At 42.0% G+C, this 22,354-nt stretch overlaps 1 protein-coding gene across 1 annotated transcript in view; it reads left to right on the top strand.

The window, feature by feature from the left end:
* Window positions 1–20,881, top strand: part of LOC134652105 (protein-L-histidine N-pros-methyltransferase) — a 76,722-nt gene extending 55,841 nt beyond the window's left edge. The window contains exons 3-5 of the mRNA XM_063507273.1: window positions 20,036–20,236; window positions 20,348–20,523; window positions 20,658–20,881. Of these exons, the coding sequence (XP_063363343.1) occupies window positions 20,036–20,236; window positions 20,348–20,523; window positions 20,658–20,881 (601 nt within the window). The remainder of the gene's footprint in view (window positions 1–20,035; window positions 20,237–20,347; window positions 20,524–20,657) is intronic.
* The last annotated feature ends 1,473 nt before the right edge of the window (window positions 20,882–22,354 follow it).

Consider the following 22,354-nt stretch of genomic DNA (forward strand, 5'->3'; position numbering starts at 1 on the left):
ACGGAGTATATAGAATAATAAAATTTATCAGGGCACACCATCGTGCGTTTACTTATACCCTGAACTAACCGACCACTCAATAATAACCTTTTATTTTAGTCTTCGAGGAAGTTTTTGACGACCGTGGTCAATCAAGGACTGTTCGGGAGCTCGAAACAACAAACGATCATGCCGTCTCTCGTTGGATTCTTTCTAGACATGAGAGCGAAAGTGACAGGGCGATAAATTTTCTTTTAAAGCCCCGGACCTCCATGAATGAGTATTGCCTGACGAAATCCGATAACCGAGCGCGTCACGTCAACAAGCCGGACTTAATCCCTTTAATACTCATTTACCGTGGACGCGGGTACAAAGCTGCGAATTGCCATTGTTCGAGTTACGCGCCTCTGTTTTATTGCCTACTTTGCGTGCGCATGAATATACCCGTTATGATAAATCGAAGGCTTTTGCGGACAGTGGCCAGAATGCAAATAAATTAACTTGACGATTTAACTAAGCAGTAACATTGTACCAATTATCGATTTAGGTGCAAGTAGGTACCTACTCAAAGCTTAACTCGGTTAGCACTAAATCATTTTACCAAAAGTTCGATAAGTGGACACACAAAACGTGTTGACGTTTCCCTGAAAAACTTGAAAGGAAGTTTGGTATATGGTATGTGATGCGGCACGGCATAGTGATATTAAAAGTAGTTTTATCCACGCTTTGGATTCAAGATTTCATACGACAGTTTTGATAGAAATAAATGTACTTCGTTACCGTGTCAAATCTGCCTCTCGAATTTGGGATTTTTCAAAAACGAAATAAAGCTATTCAACCTTCCAAAGGTCGGTTCGTTTACGGATAAAGGCCCTAATTTGATTAGCCGAAATAACTCTAAGAAAATTGGCGGCGCCGAAATAGGACGCTTCATTAACACAGGCAGGGACACGGCGACCCGAAGAAATGTCACGTCAAAATCGCTTTCCGAGAACCGTAGCGCTACCGGAGCCGAAAGGGAATTAATAAATACAAAAGGGTTATAAAAACTGTGACAGAATTAACAGCGGGCAGCGCGAAGGCGACGCGAACAAGTGAAACATAATGCGCGAAACAAAGCAGCCGGAGCGAATGCCTTAAATCATTTTTAATTATGTTATGGCGCGGCCGAGGTGCGCTGGGTTGGGTTACTTGCGGTGTGTTCTCAACGAATGCGCGAGCGCAGGCGATTTGATTTATCGGATAAACTAGTGTAACCTAACCTCGTGATCCATAAAAACGATGCGCCACTGGAGAGCGCCTTATACTGGCTCATCTAAGCCTTTGTTTAACTGGTACTATGGATGCGATTGGAATGCCACCCCTTGGGTTACGGCGGCTGCTGCGCGCGCAATGCTAATCATGAGCTTGAGCTCGCGCCGCGATGCGCCGCATGTCAACGTCCGATCGATGTAGAGATGCACCTGTTCCCAGGAACATTTCCTACATAAAAAAAGGAGAAGAAATATATCTCCTTATTTGAAGTAGATACCTTTTTTCTAATTATAAATATTGCGTATTAAAATAATCAAAGATGCTGTTGAAAGTTGTCGCGTTTCGGTTCTCTTGTTTATTATATTAGTCTGATGATTAATAGAAGCAAAAGGAGTGTAAGTATTTGGGAATTTGGAATACATACAAAACCGAACACGTTTTTCATCATGTCAGCTTCAAGTAAGTCCCTTACTATAAGTTCCACGTAAGGGATGACCTTTCCTTTTTTTTCCACTTTGATCTTTCCCGATACGATATCATTTTCGGAAATTTTGTACTCAGCCGTTAGCGCTCTCCTCGTTATTTTGTAAAAGAAGACTACCATGGCAATATTACGTTCCCGCGGCACATCACTAAATCAATGCTCTCTCGCCTCACACTCGACGTAGTACCTTTTATCTGAGCCTTTAGTGTAATCGTGGCGTACTTGTTTGTTTTGCACAGTCACCTCAGTCAACCTGCCATACGTAGTATGTACCTACGCATACCTTCTATCAGCATCACCAATGGGGAAAATCAGAATAGTCGCTGACATTATTTTCGCGATAATAACAGACACGACATAGCCCAAAATAACTAACTGGATTTGACATTTTGAAATTTATTTAAATCGAATAGGCAGAGGTATTGTTTATTTTTAGGCAACTAATTCCCTTACAAACGAATATAGGTACATACTTAGAATAAAAAACATTCGGGATAACGGTACCTATTTAGACAATTTCAGGGATTGCTCCTTTTACATACCATTGGTTTCTAAGAAGTTTTTGATAATTGGTGTCCATAGTAAATAACCCGTTTTCATTGCTTTGAGTGTATTATTATAAAATTTTGTAGAACAAAACAGTTCAGAAGAAGAAATATCAAATATTCAGGTAAATTTTAAAGCAGCGACAAAAACATCAATATTGTTTTCCTTCTATAGGTACTTACCGATAACCTAATGTTGGTTGAATATTACGATATTTCCATACACTACCATCGTAACTGGAGCACCACATAAACACAACGTGGAAGCTAATGGAATCGCCCTTTTTCGTCTTATTGGAACGTAATAGTCGTGACGTTCATCATTAAGGCGGTGAAAAAGTAGCAATTATTTAAGAGAACACGTAAGAGTGGTGGCTCATTGTTGACGCGGTCTTATTTCACGCTGGCTTAGCGGGTTCACTGATAAAGGTCACTCGCTAGCGCACAGTGCGTGTTTTAGCTAATACGTACAAAATCATTACGATGGCGAAAAAGTAGCGATTATTTAAGAGAACACGTAAAAGACCTAACTCATTTTTGACGCGGTCTTATTTCACGCTAGTTTAGCGGGTTCACTGATAAAGGTCACTCGCTTGCAAACGGTGCATGTTATCGCTAATAAATACATTGAACCTTTTTATATGAATAATGTTACTATTTTATTATTGCATGTAATATTTTAATCAAATTGAAGTAAAAATGTACTAGTAGGTATTATAATATGATTGTTTAAAGTGACTGTTTCAATTCAATCTTCTTACCTGTTAAAATATGTCTTAGAGCTACAGCCCCTAACAAGCTGATTTACTGCCCAAAAGTGCCTTTCTAATAATTAGACCTTAATGATGCCTACCTAGACGCTGTACCTACGCGGAAGCTTTGGAACACCAGCCATTGAGCCATCCTGCTTTTTACTTTACAGCTACACATAACAACGTGTTTCGATAATGCACTATGGCATCAAACACCCGCCATTGTTTCGGACATGTGTAACTTTAAAGAAAAAATGAATAAAGTGCTGCAACGTGACAGAAGCGATAGTGATTCGCGCTTGTGTTGCAACAAAACGTAACCAGTTCCATCTATCGCACCTTAACTTTACGCACAAGATATAGGTAGTTAGTTATAAACGGCGGGACCACATTTCTAATAGTAAACAAACGCCGCCGCCGCGAACAACTGTTTATCGTATTATTGTCGACGACCGGTCTGGCCTAGTGGGTAGTGACCCTGCCTGCTAAGCCGATGGTCCTGGGTTCGAATCCCAGTAAGGGCATTTATTTGTGTGATAAACACTAATATTTGTTCCGGAGTCATGGATGTTTTCTATGTATATAAGTATGTATTTATCTATATAAGTATGTATATCGTCGCCTAGTACCCATAGTACAAGTTTTGTTTAGTTTGGGGCTAGGTTGATCTGTGTAAGATGTCCCCCAAAATTTATTTATTTATTGTACCGCGCGCATCGCCGCTCACTACCTCACACCAAAACCAAAAAGACCTACATCCCACATAAGTATAGTTACAGTCGATATACAGTTCTGCACTTTATACCGTGATAATAAGGAGAAAAGTGTTGACATATTTTGAAGACCCATGGACTTGAGCTCTTTTAGCATGGCAGTTTTTAACTAATCTCCCATACTGGCGCGTGCCCAAAGATTCTGTTGCCGACATTACTGCCTGAAAGGTAGTTTACGGATTTGAATTAAGATTTTAATTTAAATCATAACAACATATAGGTAATATTTTGTATTATATACATATTTTTAAGTTGTGAAAAATTAAGGCCTTGAAAACCTTAACTAGTTAGGTAGGTAGACGTATTTTAGAATAATGTAGGTACTTACTTACGCAACAAAATTATCAGAATAATGAATATATCTACATAGTCGTCTACTATCTAACACAAGGTTGATTTGATAGCTTACACCAGTAGGACTTTGTCAGAAACTTATCCAAAGTTATCAATTTTACGCAATTATGAAAGCAGTTATATACCTGTTATTATTCATATTAATCATATAATATTACGTATATAGAGTTCGCATAGGTCTTGTCAATTACCTGCATGCTGGGGCAATCTCGTCTCTAACTAAGCAAACTACCCTACAACTTCTATACCTACGAATTGCACAACTTGTCATATTTTGCTATAAGTACAATAGGTACAATGTCGTTCATCGACAGTTCGCAGATCCAACATCGGCCTTCGGAATGCGTGACCGTTCGGATGCTCAGGAAAAAGCTGCCATCCGCCGGTGAATGAAGCGATTAGCGCTCAATAGCTACATCGAGCCACGAGCTATCTATTACCGGCGAACCTTATAACAATGCCCTAAGGTACACAATAGTTGTGATAAAACAGTCGGCACGCGGAACAAAACGCTAACCACGACGCGCGCGCAGCCACGGCATGCATTGTCTCAGCTCGCTTGACCCGTGCCTCATCTAAAAACCGTGACCGAGTAAAAACCACCAAAAACCGCCGATCCGCTTTTAATTGGGGAAAAAATCTTAGTGAAGATGTTTTTGTCGTAAAAAGGTTGGCTTTGACAAGTCGGTAGAATCTTGCGCTTTCTACCACGCCTAATAAACTTAAACGCGTATTTGTAAATGTTGAAATAAAAAATGTTTCATGCATACATTAAAATACACTTAAAAGCATAGAAAATGAGAAGACCGGTACATTCCGTATAAAAACTAATCAACAAAAAACTTGTTTTTTTTTTTTACTTATGAACATAGATCAAAGGCATGTAGGGTCGTTGTAGCATCAGTAGGGCCTAGGATCACTTTGTGTAGAAATTTCCATATCTCTCTTTGTAAAATTGACAGACTACCGCGTAAGGTACCTAACCATAATTTGCAGGTAAATCAAATGCGACTAATCATATGGTTTAATAAAATTGGTAATTTTACAGCTCCGCCGAGACAACGCCACCTCCCACATAATGTAGGTACACTAGCAATATTCTTCTTCATCTGTCACTTTCTCAAGTTGAATCGGGCCCCATAATCGCGCCCATGCGCCAAGCTCCATAGCTTCGCGATATATAAACTCGTTGGCCAGGCTACGTGGAGTTTGTTACAGGCTGCCGCTTCTGCTAATTTAAAGCTACTCACGATTTTGCCTTTCCTTGAGATCTTTTACTAAAGTAGGTAATGGATTTTACCCAAAAAAGCAATGCGTTCATATCCAAGAATTAGATATTCATTTATCTATTACTCTTGCCTTTCTTTAAAAAAATGTTTTCGCAAATTTTAAAAGTCAGGTTAATAATATACCTAATTATGTCCGTACTGTAACACCATGTACACCTACGACACTTCGTCACTAAGCCCTCTCATTATAATTACCTAATCCTCTGCCATTAGGATTCTATCTATAAGATTTTTAGTCTAACATGGATATCTCTCGCTTTTAGTGTGAGAAGTGAAGTATGGAAGCCACGTCACTGTCACTCTGACGAGACGAAAAAGCAACTTGATTTAAAGTACGCATCCTACGATTTCCAACGGTTCAAACCAACAAGCCCACCATTAGACCACTAGCAGTAATCACCAACGGTGCGAACGCGCGAGTGGAGCCCTTACGCCTCGCATCTCATTTACCTTATTAAGGCAGGAGCCGCGTCAACGTCACTCGCTTCCTACGGGTAAACACCTCCTTAGCGAGACTATCGTATCGCCCATCGCCTAGCGCAGGGGTCGGAAAATCACGGCTCGTAAGCCGCAAGCGGTTATTTCAAGATAAATTACAGTTTTTCTAGTTAGTAGAAAATTAGATATACCAATTTTCTGTTAGGTAGTTTTTTTTTTGCAAATGACGATTTTGAAAAGTTGTCCTATGCCTGGACTAGTTCAGTCATAGGCGAGTGCCCTTTAAGCATTAACTAATGAATAGGAACTCAAGAATAACCTTTATATACCTACTTAATTAAAATTTATTGGACTCCTATTTATTTGGATAAGCTGCGTGAGCAGATAACGTACAATTTTTTTATGAATAATAATGTCTCCGATTTTTACAAAACATACGAAGTTACGAGTAGGTGCACAAAAGAAATCTATCTCGGATATTACAATAGTTCTAATTTATTGAAAAGCTTATCGCAATTTAGGTCCAAACGCTGCTGGAATCGATGGCAATAAATATGAAAATTTCGAAGTCAGTTCGGGCGATCGGAATAAAAGTTCCGTAATTGTTCAGTTCGGATGCTTGCTGCTGAGGAACTCGGCTAATGGTCGTATTCAAATTTGGAATACGGTAAGGGGATAAATTCCGCAACCAGCGTGCCGTGCCTTCCTGAAATACCAGGTTCCCAATAGAATTATAGATTCATGCTGCTCAATTGTAAATCCTGAAATACATTTGTTGAAAGATTATAAGATAATTTCGTATTAAGTTTTATAGAGGTACTTAAGTGACTGTTAGTTTAATTTTTTGTCTAAGAATTTTCCTTTTGACTGCAGATCATATCCATTACAAATTGATAACAAGATTACGTACTGTCTGAATAGACCTCACTAAAATATTTAAACTCTAGATGGAATTAACGACCTCGTATTACCATTAGGTAACTAGGCATGACCTTTGCATCCTCACAACCATTCAACCCTAAAAATGCCTTTGTTTCAAACACTCAACATTTTTTAATCAATCTAGTCTCTATTTATCAATATAAGTACCTAAGAGTAAGTACTCTGACTTACTGAGTGTAGGTATTGTACATATTGATGGCACTTAAAAAATTAGTAGTTAGGAATTTTCAGCTCCTATTTGGCACTTATTAGGTACTCGGCTGTTATCCCGCTCCTCGCCCGCTGCGGACGCTCTCAGCTCGCTAATGAGTTAGGTACTTAAGTTACATGCGCGAACTGCTGCCTCCAGATAATTGATAATCAGATTTTCATACGTGCTATCTAAAGCTTTCGCCATAGATTTCCTGGTGGCACTCAATCTAATAAAATAAATACGCTACGTACCTACTCTTCCGTCGATATGTAGTTCCTGATGGTGAGCTCATCTCACCTGGTTTCCAATGCACATTTTGCAATTCATATTCAAATATTAAATATCAATAACCACCCAATGAATCGTCTCGTCAATGTTTATATAAACACAAAGAGCGTCTCCAGTACACATATTAGGCAGAAGAGAATCTCAATGACAATGCTCATTGTTTCAATGTAAACAGCGCTCGCGCTCGTCCAATCACCAGCGCGCTCTCAGTAATTAAAAATTCAAATTAGGATCGTCCCCTCGCTCGACGCGGTTGGTGATTACACAGCGTTAATTACCAAGAGCAATTAAAGGGGAGGGGACCGTAACCAATGGAAGGGCGGCGCTGAAAGGAGGCGTGGTAATTAAGACGCGAAAGGGTTGATTTCCCGGGCGGCGGGGGCGGCGATTAATCACGCGGGGTGTGGCGCCGCTATCCAGGCTTCGCGCTAATAGCTATGTGCGGCTGGTATGTACTCGGCTCATGTATAAGGTAAATCCTCATTTTCTTTAGATTCAAGCTTAAGAAACGTCCCACTTTCCAAACACAATTTAAAATCCTTTGAACACAGCTCTTTTAAGAACTCTTAACTTATGGTTTCTTCCTCAATTCGTAACCAGATTTTGTAGGGTAAACATTATAATAGTACACTTGTTTCTCTTTTGCCAAATATAGCATAAACAGTAGTAACTTACGAACAAATGGCCTTTTCAATTCACCTGCATTCCTGCACCATAGGTACGACTACTTATTTACACTATGTAGGCAGAGATGTGGCTTTTGGTCAAATGGATCCTCGGGTTTTTATTAATTTTATTACCTACGTTTAATTTATGTGTATACATGTAGGGGAAAACGTAAAAAAAAATCTGATTCGTGAACTTAAGTTTTATAAGACAAATATGTATCAGCATAAGACCACTCCGGACGTCATTTTATCCTATTGGTATCGAACATATGCATTTTTAATATCCTGATCTGACATTTTCTTATTTATTAGGTACTTCATTCTAATCCATAACGCGCAAAACAGGAAAACATTTCGCGCACATTTAAACACGGCAGCGTTATTAACACAGCCGATGAAGTATAAACGATGCGTGTACTCACCGCTGAAAGAGAGTTATTCCCACCACCCCCACCCCCGCGACTCCCGCCCCCGCCCGTCACTTCCAGAAGAAAAATGCTAACACGACCCGCGAAAACTATTCGTTATTTTGGCACCCCCGGCCTGCCGTGTTTCTCTCAATTATGGACCACTGATGATTCACATTTAGGCAAAAAACTAGGTTTGAGGAAAATTCGCTCCGCACACAACAATATTTTTTGCAGCAAAATGAGGGTGACCTGTAATAACGATATTAGCTCAAAAAATTCTCATAAGTCATTGCAGCTCGTTCGTATACCTACCTACATTTAGTTAAGGCTGTAAGTTGACTCGATACATAGCTACTCGAGAACTGGATTGGTGTAGAAAAGACAAGCAGAAATATTAATTCAGAAACTGGCTAACGTTGGCTAGATATCCTTAATAAGAGTGATATTATTGGATCGTAAACCTTTTATTATATTACTGTTAAGTTATTTTATGTTAGTTGAGTGCACGTGGTTGATATTAATGGCTGTCAACTACAGTCTATGCCATAGGTACCAGTCTGGCTTCTATCCAACGTGTCTAGTAGGTATTACGTACCTAGAAAGGTTAAGTTATCGTTCATTTGCGACTAGCAAGTTTTACATTTATACCTGTAAATATCTGATTCTCATGATAATTGTCATAGTAGCTGAAATATCAAGGATCTCAACGACGATTGGTCGAGCTTTTCCCTGAACCGAAGGTTCATATATCATTATGTGTTAACAAATCGTCTAAGGTTGTTGATGGGTTCTCCTTAGGTTACTATAGGTAAAACTCATAACTTTTATCCTCACAGTTATTTACCTACCTATTAAAAATCTTAGACATAGCGTCCTTAGATGTAATAATATTTAACGTTACCCAAGAAGTAGCTTCGCGGGTCCTGTTCCTTCAATTTAAAAATGCATTATAAATATGGCGGGAATAGGAATCCCTAGCTATGGATAGGTGCGTGAATGTTCAATCATCGCAGCCTACATGGCAGTTGGCAGGCGGCAAACAACAGCCCCTCGGCCCTCGGCCCTCCGTGGCCCTGTTGTTTAATTGACCTCTCCGGACTGACATTTCACACGGTTTTACCCTACAGGCGGGACACCACGGCGTAATACGCTATCGCACGAATAGGAACCACGCAAACTACGTTTTATCAGGCATCGCAGCCTTTTAGGCCATGTCGCGTCTAAAGAGATACTAAACGGCGAATTTGTATGAAACATAGGTACATACAATAAGAGACAAATTGTACGAAGTTACGGAGCGTGGCTTCTTAATAAAATAAATCCTGTTCATTTTATTAAAATAAATGAGAAAAACGTGCGCAGCGGGGCCTAGTGCGGCAGTGGGCTACCTGCTTAAAGCTTTTATACCCCCTCTATAGGTATGCACAAGAGCCGATTGGAGCTTAATTACATTTGAGGACGGTTGACCTATTTCCCTTCGGTAAGGGTTGAGTCTCTTGGGCTATAAAAATGTCGAATAATGAAAACGACTTTCTTAATTTAGTTAAAAGCATGTAAACAATTAGCGTGATGGATCAATTGTGGAAATCTCAACGAAGGTAATTACAGGTGGAATTGAAAGCATGTGTTTGCCGAAGCTCCCGGCTAACGACGACGTCTCGAGGTAGATAATGTACAACAAAGCGCTCACATGCCGGCGCACCGCACAAAAGAGCACACATAAATGAACAAACAAGACGTACATAGATAGACAAAGCACACAGGCACGTGAGGTCATCTCCCCTCATTAGGTGGTTAGTTTTCCGGGCGTGTCCGCAGACTCCGCGGGGTGTGAGGAAGGGGTGCGGGAGGGGGCGAGTGGACGGGAAGTTTCTTAATTAATCCCCGCAAGGCCGCCATTGGCCGGCGCCGGGGCGGGCTCATCGCCTACGCGTTAATTGGGTGGGAAGCTGCCCGGCCAGATTAGGAAAGCGTTCGTTTAATGAAACTGGCTTTTCCTGGCTTAGGTACGGCGCCCTTTGTACCTATTGTTACCGCGCAAAGTGCTCTGATTGCGCTCTATATTACAGTAACGTTTCCCGTTCGTGACCATTGCGCGGCGTAAATGAAAGAGATGTTTACGTTTTATACGAAATAAAACACTGCCTGAAAATAAAGTACACAACACGAGAAACGTGTGTATTTTTCCCCTAAACCTATAACATGATTGTAAGTAGGTTCTTTATCTGCACTTCTTGAATCAATGTCCTATAAATTATACAAAACGACGGGAATATATAACTCAGCCATCTGATACTCAAGACGTCAAGTTATCTTTATAAACTCCTAAATATTAAAATCACAGCAGCTGCATATTTCCTTAAAAAGGCGAAAGATAACAAGTGAGTTAATAAATATTGTAGTAGGGAAGGAGTTTGCTCGAAACTAATATCGCTCTCCGCGTCAAGTGAACGTATAAAGCTCAGATTTAGCGAGAGCCGAGGGGCTGAGGCGCGAGCGCCCAGGTAAAGCACCTACTTACACCTCGATATACGACCAAACGTAAATTATAATATTGCGCGTGTCGACGGTGCCTAACCCTCTACTGCGAGCGAGGTAGGCACTAGCGCCCACCTTTGCTGTGTAGGTACGGCGGCGAGTCACACGTCTCGAGCGTGCTCCGTTCCTTACCAAATGCACAATGCAGTGACAAATGCACAAATCCATATTCTATTGTATCTTAGTCTTAGGGACTAAGGAACACTCAGGTAGGTACTTACCTATTTTTAAAACGCTTTATTCTCTTGTATTTCATATGATTTATAACCACCTATCCTCTTTCTATCCAGTTTCTTTTGGGAGAAAAACGACACAAAATTAATTGCTAATTGAATAATATGTATAGGTAGGTATATATGTTACCTTTCAAAACGCCGTCATCCATTCCTGCCTTTTATATCCTACCTACAGTTACATATTTTAAAAATTCAATAAGTTTGAGATGATTTAAGACCATTCTAATCATTTAAATAAAAAAAGCACACATAAAAAATGTTAATGCGTCATAACTGCGTGAAGGGTTGCACACCGGCGCGGGGCGAGCGTACCCGGGGGCGCGTATGTGTGCGCCCGCTGAAAGAAAAGCAATTTCCTCAGGCGGGCGGGGGGAGGGTTTTGGGGTCTCGCGCGAATATAATTTTCTTCATTTTTTCATTCGGCCGAGTTAATTCGGCTTCGCGGCGAGTCCGCTATTGATTAGGGCGCGTCTTAGGTTTTAATTTGTTTGCGCGCGCAGCTGCGAGTATGCAGCCGAGATGAGAGCGCCCCACCCGGTTAATGAGAATGAGGTGTCTGCAGCGGCATTTGACTTTTTTAATGATAGAGTATGATTTGGACCATATTGTGTTGGTTTTAAACTTAAGCAGGTGCTGCTTTGTTAGTTATCATCATATAGAGATGCGAATGAAAGTGATAGAATAAAGAGGCAATGTTACTGTAGAAGTAACAAATTTAGTTTTTCTAAATATTGGAAATTAAAAGTTAAACGATGACGTTTCCGTTATACAAGTACCTATCAACAGCCATGTTACAAGATTTGCGTTTACAGTGACAATCTGTCAAATAACTCTACCACTATTTGTTAGCGAACGTGTTCCTAATCACGGCAATCAGGAGGCTATTGACAACGCTGACGTCATTAACTTCAATGTTGCGTAAACCACGTCAACTCGAGTCTCATACCAGTCTCGAGCTAGTCGAGCTCGCGCGATAACGCGAATGTCTCGTTTTTATGGCCGAGGTGTTTGAGATGCTAGCAATTTCTTCCTGCTTTATTACGATAGACACGTAGGTAATAATGCATTAAAATTGGGTTTGAATTGTTCCACTTCTGTCTGCGTAAGGTAATATAATTTGAAGAAAAACCTTTGCATTACATAGGTATACAATATACATACTAGCATTAGCCCCCAATTACAGAGTCAGATCAAAACTAAGTGTTACATACTTATAACGGTATTTTAGACAATTGACAAAGATTTTTTTTAATCACATATGTCTTGGTAAAACTCAGTAAAGTTTCTTTACCAATTGCGTGATCTCAATCCGAATAATTTGCTCTATGATTACTTTGACCAAAAGTGTACCTAGAACATACGAGCTTATATAAACAACCTACCTAAGTAAATACGGACACCCTCCTACGAGTGGTCATATCTGGCAGATATCAGCGTCGTAATTAAGGCTGCATCGTCGTCGGGTGGCGTCGCGGCGCCATTGGTCATCTCCCCCACCCCCGAGTAGGGGGCGCTGAGAAACAACGCCGCCTGCATGTGACACATTAGTAAATGAGACGACATTCGTTACGCGGCAGCTCGCCCGTTTCCGGGTCCGGCTAGAGTTGGGTCACTTATTTGTTAGGGCTAGGTTATCAGGCCAACGAGAATGTTTAGCATCCTTAATGTTCTATTATTTATAGGGTTATGGTGAAATGCCCCTAAACCTAAACCTGTTACCTATAGGTACTAATTTGCCATCATTCTTAGGTACCTATACCTAGATAATAAATTCTTTGGTGATTTTGGAGGATATTTGCTTTTAGATGAAATACCTACTTATTACTTTTTTTAGACTGTGCCTGTATTACCAACATACAATATTGCTCTGAATTTAGGTAATATTTTTACGTATCGTCGTGAGAGTAGGTAGTCAGTGGGTATCCTGTGGGACTCTGAATGAATATTTAACTAGCTACCACGTACATATCTGAAATATTTGATGCTGATAATTATCTAAAGGTGTTTTAAAGAAGGTAGATTAGATACCTACCTAGGTATCCGAAAACGTAATAAGTGAATAATCAGGTTGCCAATGAATCTTCATTGATTTTTTAAATAGGTATAGGTAGGTAGTACCTACCTACCTACTAGGTACCTAAAGCTCCTAATTCCAAGATCATAACTTATTTCCGGATCCATCTTTTAGAAATCCTAGCCCACCCTAGTCTCAAGTCTGGCCCAATCGGGCTCAATACAATTATTCGGTATTTGTTTTGGTAGCGAAGTGTATCGAATGTTCCGTACAAGGCAACGCTCGGTCGGGCTTAACCTTGACCGGCTGTCCCCCCGAGCTTACGCACTTCACGTGTTTCAGCTGACCCACTGTCCAGCGACACGCACTTCAACCCCTCATGCACTTGAAACTGGTTCAAACATGTGGTTTAACTTTATACCGACCTATAGGTAGAGAAAGTGTTATCTATCCTATGCACGGCAGTGATCACTTATGGCGTCTATTATGAAGTTAGGTTTTGAAATAGAAATAGAAATGGCTGTGCCCTACCTACAGAATACATGCCCTACATTTGCATTTTTACGTAGGTGTGTCCAGATAGCTATCTTATTTCTGTCAATTATGTGATGATCCAAGTTGTATACATTTGGGCACATTTGGGTATTATACCCATAGGTATGAATATTTTGACTGAGACTAAAGCGGCACCGCCGAATTTGGCTACGATGCCTACGATCCTCGCGTCGATGGCGAGATGAAAGCGCGTCGCTCAATAAATCGAATCGCCGCCGCCCCCGCTCGGCCATTAAGCCTTACGATAGTGGATGCTCGACGGTGCTCACTTTGTTTTATTACTTTCATTTTATTGTTTTAATTTGTGTGCGGGTGCGCTATTTGCGTGCGCGCAGTTTGTCGCGCGCCCCGCCCACCTTGCGGCGGCCAATGGCGCGCCACCCGCTAACGAGGCCCGCGCCCGCGCGCGTGTCCGCTCCCGCTGCCGCCGCTGCGCTCGCGCCTGCGCGCCATCCATGCCCGCGACAATACTCATTGTTCTGACGATTCTCATTTTGTTTTACTTTCGCCAACCTCATCGGCCGACCGGACGCCGCGGACGACGCGCGCCTCCCACTAAGCGATAATTTCAATGTCGCTGCGTATATTGTGATATTGACTGAGATTCCGCTCCGGACATGTTTTATCGTCGGAGGCGCGTTTCGTCAGAGCTACTCAATAAGCAATAAACCATTCGCCTCCGAGAAGTTATTTTAAAGTCCGACTGGGACTCGGATTGAGCCCACGCCTTTACACCTTTTAAAGGTTATTGTGTTCCCGAAACGCTCAAGATATTACCATCAGCAACCGCACACTGTGCTCACAATGTAGGCCGCCCGTAAAACATAAGTCCGCATCTTCATAAACGATCATTTATGGAATTTGAAACAACTCTCATTAAACCTAAACTTTTTGAGCTGAGTCATAGGTATAGATAACCTAATTACCTTCTCATAAATAACTGCAAACCCCCACACAGCAATAACCGTATTGGAATCAAATCGCGCTTCCTCAATTGAAAAGGTTCAGAGGTTCGTGCAAAGCGCTCGTAGAGCAAAGGCGGCAAGTATATCCTCAGGGCAACTGTAGGTATGGTGTTGTCGCACGAATAATGTTTAAGGCGAAACTAAGCAATTGATAGTAAAATTGGACGGCGAAATAGAAAAATATCGTCGGGCGATTTGGTGGATCGTGGGTTGGTAAAATATTCAATCGGGACAATTCGGGTCCGCGTATAAATTCGAGTCCGCCATTATTTGTAGCGTCCTCGCGACCGAAAATCGGTACAGTGATAGTCGTCATTTTTCTTGTAGCTATCGTTAATATTTTACGGGTGCGTGTCAACGGTTTATGGGCCCACTCTTGACACTAAAACGTTTTAACCGTAGGTACTCATATTGTTTATACATTTTACTATCCACTTTTTATTGTTTATAGCTACTCAAGAGCTGTGCGGGGATATGATGGGACGCTACAGTTCGATTATATGCTACCGAACTTGATTTTTATTATATAGGGACCTTGATAGCTGAAACTTTTTTATTGTTTTATGTTAGATATGTTTATTTATGAAACTGTATAGCGGAGTAGGCAGGTAGGTACGTCAAAATGCTCGAGGGTTACAACAATAGTCCCTGTAGCTCTTTGATCTGCTTAACCATTTGTCTTTCTTTTCTACTATTACCTTAAATATCCTGTCTTAAAAGGAACGGGTCTTATCTAAGTGTAATTATCCAGCCAAGTTTGCGAGCTCGGAGAAAGAATTGCTCTCGTCTTTGTGTGTGTAAGAGCACTAACGGGTGGGGGTCGCAGGGTGGGGGTGGGGGTGGAGAGGGGGTAGGCTCACATGGGACGCGCTCTAATGAGGTGCCTGAAAGCGACAATGTCTTTGAGCAAAGCAAATGTGTACCTATCTACATACATTGGGGAGGGGCTGCTATTACATTACGTATCTAATATGGTTAGCTATATTTACATAGCTAATGTAGGTATGTAATTATTTCTCATATACGTTTTATTAAATAAGGAGAGGCTTGAAAAGGGACGGGATGTCGGTTCGGTAATAACAAGAAGGGGTAGCTGGTAGCTAAGCGCCTGATTTAAGTCGTCGATCTTGACTTTTATTTGTTTTCGTCTTCTAGCCGTATTTATGAGATGCTCTGTAGCTACAACATTTTGAATTTATAAATAATAGTCCTACTCATTGTACGTTTCTTTAAATTAAGGCATAACGAACCTGGTAGAATACCTAAATCAAAAAGGATGACTTTTAGGTAGTTTGCAAGGGAGTAAGTTAGTTCCTATCTGACAACTTTGCATAGCATCTACCTATTTGATATTGACAGTAAGATCTAGGTACCGACATACATTATATTCCGTTATACCTACGCTGACTTATCTGACATCGGTTACAAGGATAGGATTGATATGTTCGTATCTGCAGCGAGGTGTGATTGGCGACCGGCACCGCGCGGGTCGATCGCACCTTCCGGATCCGCATCGGTTTTAATTTCCCGCGCTCGCCAGCGGCACTTTAAACGGCCGGAGATGAACACTAATATCATGCAAGGCCCGGGCCGTCGCCATAGCGACGCACAAATGACGTGTGTGGCGCGTGGTGTGAGGCCGGGGGTAATATGATTTGAGCGCCCCGGGCCGACACCCCCCCGCTTGTTTGCTCTCCGATGCAATCGCGATACGAACCCGCCCGCCCCGCCTCGCGCTCGGCCGGCGACACATCTCTCACCTCCGTCGATAACCGCATCGGATTCCTTGTTGCAAGCCACCGCATTCTATTGAAATAGATCTACCTATCCTACGATATCAAGTGTATTGCGACATACCTACAACCCACGCGCCTTTACAGTTTTCAGCTGCATCCATCGGAGCATGTTGGTACAAAGGAAATGGGACGTCTACTCGTAGGTACTTCTCTCGTACTAGGTACTAAACTTATGCATATTTTACCCAACCCAAATTATAAATATGACCTAAATTATACTGAAGAGATATTTCGGCTAATAACGATATTATTTCAACAGAGAATTAGTTAATGACCTACTTATTTAGCCCGAAAAATTTATATGATTTATTTTGGTAATAGCTAAGGTATCATATACCTACCTATTGTGTATAGGTAGGTAGGTAAGATACTCTGTCACATGAGAACATTGAAAGCGATTTAATTTAAAGTCTACCTATAACCAGGACTGTTATGGTGCGTGGAGCGTGCTGCATTAGGGTAGTTTAATGTTAGTGTCCACGGCTCCCTTTGGCTCGCAGCCTGTTTACGGCGCAAATAAATCAATCACGGCGCGCGGTGTAACAAGCGACGTCATATTCGCACGTCGTTTTTGCGCGACTCATACGCGCGTTGTCGGTTTGGTCGGAATTTGTGGAGATTGGTCGGCACGGTGACAATTACGCGGTGAGTGTCGGCGCTCATTAGCTGCGCGGCCGCCTCATGTATCATGGATCGCGCGTCGCAAACGCCGCCCGCACAATAAAGCAATCAATCCGCACCCGCAACAGGGTTATGTCAGGTCGCCGGCCGTATTGTGCCTCTTTTGGTTTTCACGCTCGCATTACTTACTGTCTTCGGACCCAAAAGTCGTCAACCTTCACGCCGTTCCTTGTATTCGACCTGGCCCGGTTTTCCCATCGCAAGCGAGCAATAGAGTTCAGCCAAACAGGGTAACAGTGACTTGGAGCAAATAAGCAGTTCGGGGTCTCGCTTAACTGGTTACCGTCACTTGATTGCTCACCTGCGATTGCGATTGGAACAACCGCAGCTGTACCTACTCGTTTATAGGTTCTTAAAGCGTTTTACGATATTATGTAATAGGTAAACGTATTTCTTTAAAAAATGCATGAATTACTTATATTAATAATACCTATATCTATGAAAAGTATGTTAAACTTTCAAGATAGGAACATTTATCTAAGTTAATTTTTATATTAATCAAAAACGTCTGCAAACGATACCACCAGCATATGTGAAGAATATGGTAGAAATATTCGCTGTCAACGGGTAAATCTCGGTAGCTCCGTTGGTAGAGCGGCGGGCTGGTACCCCGGACTCGCAAGTTTTAATGCTGCCCGAGATGTTGAGTTTTTTCCACTTTTCCTTTATTTCTAAGCATATGCATCTAATAGAGATAAGCATATGAGCTTTAAGGTTCAAGCCTTAAATGCTAGACAGTTTTCAGCTCACCATAAGCCGCCCTGTAAGTCACCTTGTCTATAGGGTATAATAGGCATGATCTATATTATTCGACAGTGAAATGTTGTTGACGATAACGACTCAAGCAGATCGTACAATGTAACCGGAGACATGCGGCGTAACTAGCGACGTGACACTATCGGTTACCGCTTATTACACAACGAGAAAGAACACACGTTACTAACTGGTTGCCTACTACTGTCACACCTTTATTATTATGTACATACATATAACGCTTTGAAAAACTAAACCTGCCACTAGATAATATCTCGTAAAGTGTAGTTGCCTATATTATACTCTTACCTTTGTAGTTTGTAGGTTCAGTCAGACTTCAGAGGCAGGGGTTTTTACCTTTGTTCGTAGGATATTCTTGACGTCCTAATGTCAACTTGGGGAAGATAAATACTTGTTCCTCCTTACAAAATGAGCACCCGTGCCATCGGTGACATAGTCGCTAATGGCAATTTTCTGGCATGAAATGGACTTAGGTGTCGGCGAAAATCTAAAATATAAATTAGCTTTCCGAAATGTAGGTATAGAAAATTTCGTGATATTGTCCCGATTGGGTACATAGGATCGGTTCCTTGTTGCTACGAGTAGGTAGGTATATTGCAATTGCAAGCTTGATTTTTAAACTCGTGAATAGTTTCCTTGGTCTGTATGATCTGTGGTAAAAGGTAAATGCGTGTAAGTAAACAAACGTAAGGGACCTCAGGGTCAGGGTTCTCAGGAACTGTTCGGGTCCGGTCTGGAATGTAAGATACCGAGGAATATATTGGTCTGGCCTATGACATATCTTACCAGAGATTTTGTTTGTCTTGTCGTTCTCGCCGGCTCGCTAACTGTTCCTAGTCCCACAACAATTATGTCGCTACCAAAAACGCCTAATGTCTTGTTATGTGCAGAAGATGTCAATTACACTGGTCCTCTAGAAAACTTAGTGCGGATAGTCTGAAACCTGAAGTAGGTACGTATAAGGCTATCCTAATAGGGCATTGTGACCGATCCGAGCGCTGCGCCGTACGAGTAATTGCGGCGCGGACGCCGGGGGCCGCGGATAATGCCGCGCGTGATATATGGTACTACGGCTAATAACAGAGCTGGCCGGAGTGCGATTATCCCTTTACCCATCGAAGACGAATTCGTATCGATCGCCGCGACGCTCGCTCTCAGCTAATGAGAGCGGGATTTACTACTCATTATCCACTTTCGCCGCTCGCCCGGGGCGCGATGAAGACGTCGGTGCTCGGTCGCAGGCGGCCGAGCGAGCGCCGAGCGCGGGCGAGCGCCGCGGGCGCACAATTTGCAGTCGGCCGAGCCCCGCAGCTCGCAGCTCGCTTTGTGTTTTATCCCCAGTAATTGCGGCCCGAACCACCTTTGAACGGCCACCACCACACGACCAACGGTAGTGGATAATTGCCCTATTGTTGCTCGACTGCGCGGCGACTAGCCTACAAATCGCTTTCAAGGAAGTACCTACCTAATCCCTCAGCTAAATTAGAAGGTTCTAGCAACGGGCGAAGTTTGTTATCGACAATTAAGTTAGATAAGAAAATTTATAGTTGCATTGAAATAGCGGTGGTAATAGCGCATCGCATGTGCTTTCTATGAAGAACGCGAGCACACCCTGTACTTTGACGCTATTTTCTGTGAAGGCTGATATTAACAGCTAATTTGATAGCTATCAATAAAATTGTACCTACAAACTGATCCGTTGTCTAGTAATCATTATATTATTATCAGTACCACTTACCAAATGAGAATTTTAAGATTTAGTTATAATACCTGGTATTTAACTTACGCCAGGGGTTGGTTTTTACTGCGTTGAGACTCAACTTGCCAAAAGATATAATCTGTATAAATGGCACCCAAACCAAGTCTTCTTTCTGGGGAACCGCCCCCACGAGTCGGTGCCGCACCCTTCGATTCTGACTTAGATTTTGAAGAGTCTTATATGATCGCATATATTATAAGAATAAAAATATTTTGCGGATATCGATCTAAAGACATTTTTAACATAGGTACACAGCTTTTCCTTGCTTGGCCGTTTGCGAAACCTTCGTATTTCGCTGAATCATGCATGTGATTTTTTTTCTTCAACACAAGTGATCGTTGTCCACAGATGGCTGGGCCGCGGCTCGATGTTCGTGCTATCTTCCGCGCAGGCGCGCACACTGCTGGGCGGCGCGCCGACCGGCGCTCTCGTGGATGTCGGCGCGGGCGACGGCGAGGTCAGCCGCCGCTTCTCGCAGCTGTTCGAGCAGCGGTACGCCACCGAGATCTCCGCCAGTATGAGAAAGGCGCTCAGCAGTAAGGGATATACGTGAGTACCTTAGTTGATAGTTCTTTGATATGGTCTATAGATAGACATTACAGAGTAACCTACACTTGGATCTTGGAGTATGATTGAATGTACCTACCTAATTTTTTGCAGTATCCTTGACACGGAGAACTGGTGGCGCGGGCAGCAGTTCCAATGCGTGAGCATGATGAACTTGATCGACCGCTGCAGCCGGCCCAAGACCATGCTCCTAGAAGCCCGCGCCGCGCTCGCCCCCGGAGGGATCCTCCTCTTAGCCCTAGTCCTGCCCTACAAGCCCTACGTAGAAGGTGAGCATGACCCTGATCGACCGCCGCAGCTCCAACAAATGTTGCATCGCATAAAATAAGATTCCTCCTTATGAACATTCTTATACATCCGAAATCCACAAAGGATTTCTTACGAATTCCCTTTTCTTTTCCAGTAACTCCTGACCACAAACCCGAAGAGCGTCTACCAATCAGCGGCGCCCGTTTCGAGCAGCAAGTGGAGTCGTTCGTGGCGTTCATGCGCGACGAGTGCGGGTTCGAGCTGGTGTCGTGGGCGCGCGTGCCGTACCTCTGCGAGGGCGACTTTGCGCAGGCATACTACTGGCTCGATGATTCTGTCTATGTGTTCACGCCTAAGCCCATTCATGAGTCTTCTTAAGATACCTTCATAGGTGCAGTGCCAAGATCAGAGTTTAAAAATCGTGGCGTTTTTTACGGTTGCTAAATATATTGTACATATATAGCAATCTTGAGACTTTTTCTTCTAGTAAATTCATCGATTTAAAATCTGATGAAACAACTTTATAAAAAAATCACGCACATGGGTCTAAATCCCCCCATTTCAAATTTGGAATTATTTTTGCACAAAATATGAAAATACAATATGAAAATTAACTAACGGGCACGCACGGCTGTCCGCTCAGAGATCAGCGAGCTGCGACCTGAACTCACGGCGCCTTAAATAAAGGGGATCATATTGCTTCACTTTTGACAATGGCGTCAAGTACTCTACCTATGGCACCCCTATGGGATACCTGTGTTTGCATTGTCAATGCCAAAAGTTAGTAACTTCGTTGTTATGTCTTCGTCTCGGTTCAATGTAAAATTACCGGGTAGCCGTTTTATAAACGCATGTAACTTGCAATACAAGCTGAATTTTTTCTTAATAAAAATGAAGGTGGATACAGCTAGGTGACATATAAAACGGCCCCGGACTTTCTACATTCGTCAGGCGGTTGTCGTCTTAATAGTTATTTGTACAACAAGAGATCAAAGTTTGATATTTCTTCGAGTGCTTATTTTGAGTCCGGTGCAAGCGAAAGATTCTATACTAGATTCACGAGCGTAGCGAGTGAATCTAATTTAGAATCTTGAGCATAGTAAGGGACTCAAAAGCGCACGAGATGTAAATAACTTTGATCTCGTGTAGTTCACAAAACTTTTCACCTCAGCAGTGAGAACATATTAGAGAACCCGAAAAATGTATTCCTTCTTCATCACTTACCTATTTATTCACTCATGTTTTCTTAAGATATACTAACAATTAAGTTTTCACCTCAGCAGCTCGAACAAGGGTACTTTGCTACTTAAAAACAGTGAGCAAAACCGCATTTTGCTCACTGAGTGAGCAAAATCGCACTTTGCTCATTTTGTCTCACTGAAAAATAAAATGTTTCATTGTACGAAGCGTTATGTTATGAATATTATTTCGTGAGCAAAGCGCTACAACGAAATTGATGTTGTGGTCCTAAGCAAAATTGTATACACTAACCCCCTTATTCATAAACGTCTGCCAAGTTAATCAGCTGATGATCTTCGTTTGTCCCTCTCTATGGCATAACGACAGATAGGGACAAACTACGATCATCAACTGATTAAGTTAGCAGCCTATTAATAACCCCATTAAAATACTGATTGATATTGATGTGATGTGGCACCAGAAACAGAAAAGTTGTTGTTCAAGGATACATTTTCGACTTTATTAACAAAACTGACTGCTCAAGTAAAAACAAAGGTTCCTTGTTGCCACTAACCATTCTTAAGAACTGAAAACTGCTGAAATAAGTAGGTAGTAGGTAAATACCTCACAATTAAACTATGAGTCAGATAAATTGGTTGAATGAATGATCTC

The sequence above is a fragment of the Cydia amplana genome, chromosome 11, assembly GCF_948474715.1.
Source record: "Cydia amplana chromosome 11, ilCydAmpl1.1, whole genome shotgun sequence".
Classification (NCBI taxonomy): domain Eukaryota; kingdom Metazoa; phylum Arthropoda; class Insecta; order Lepidoptera; family Tortricidae; genus Cydia; species Cydia amplana.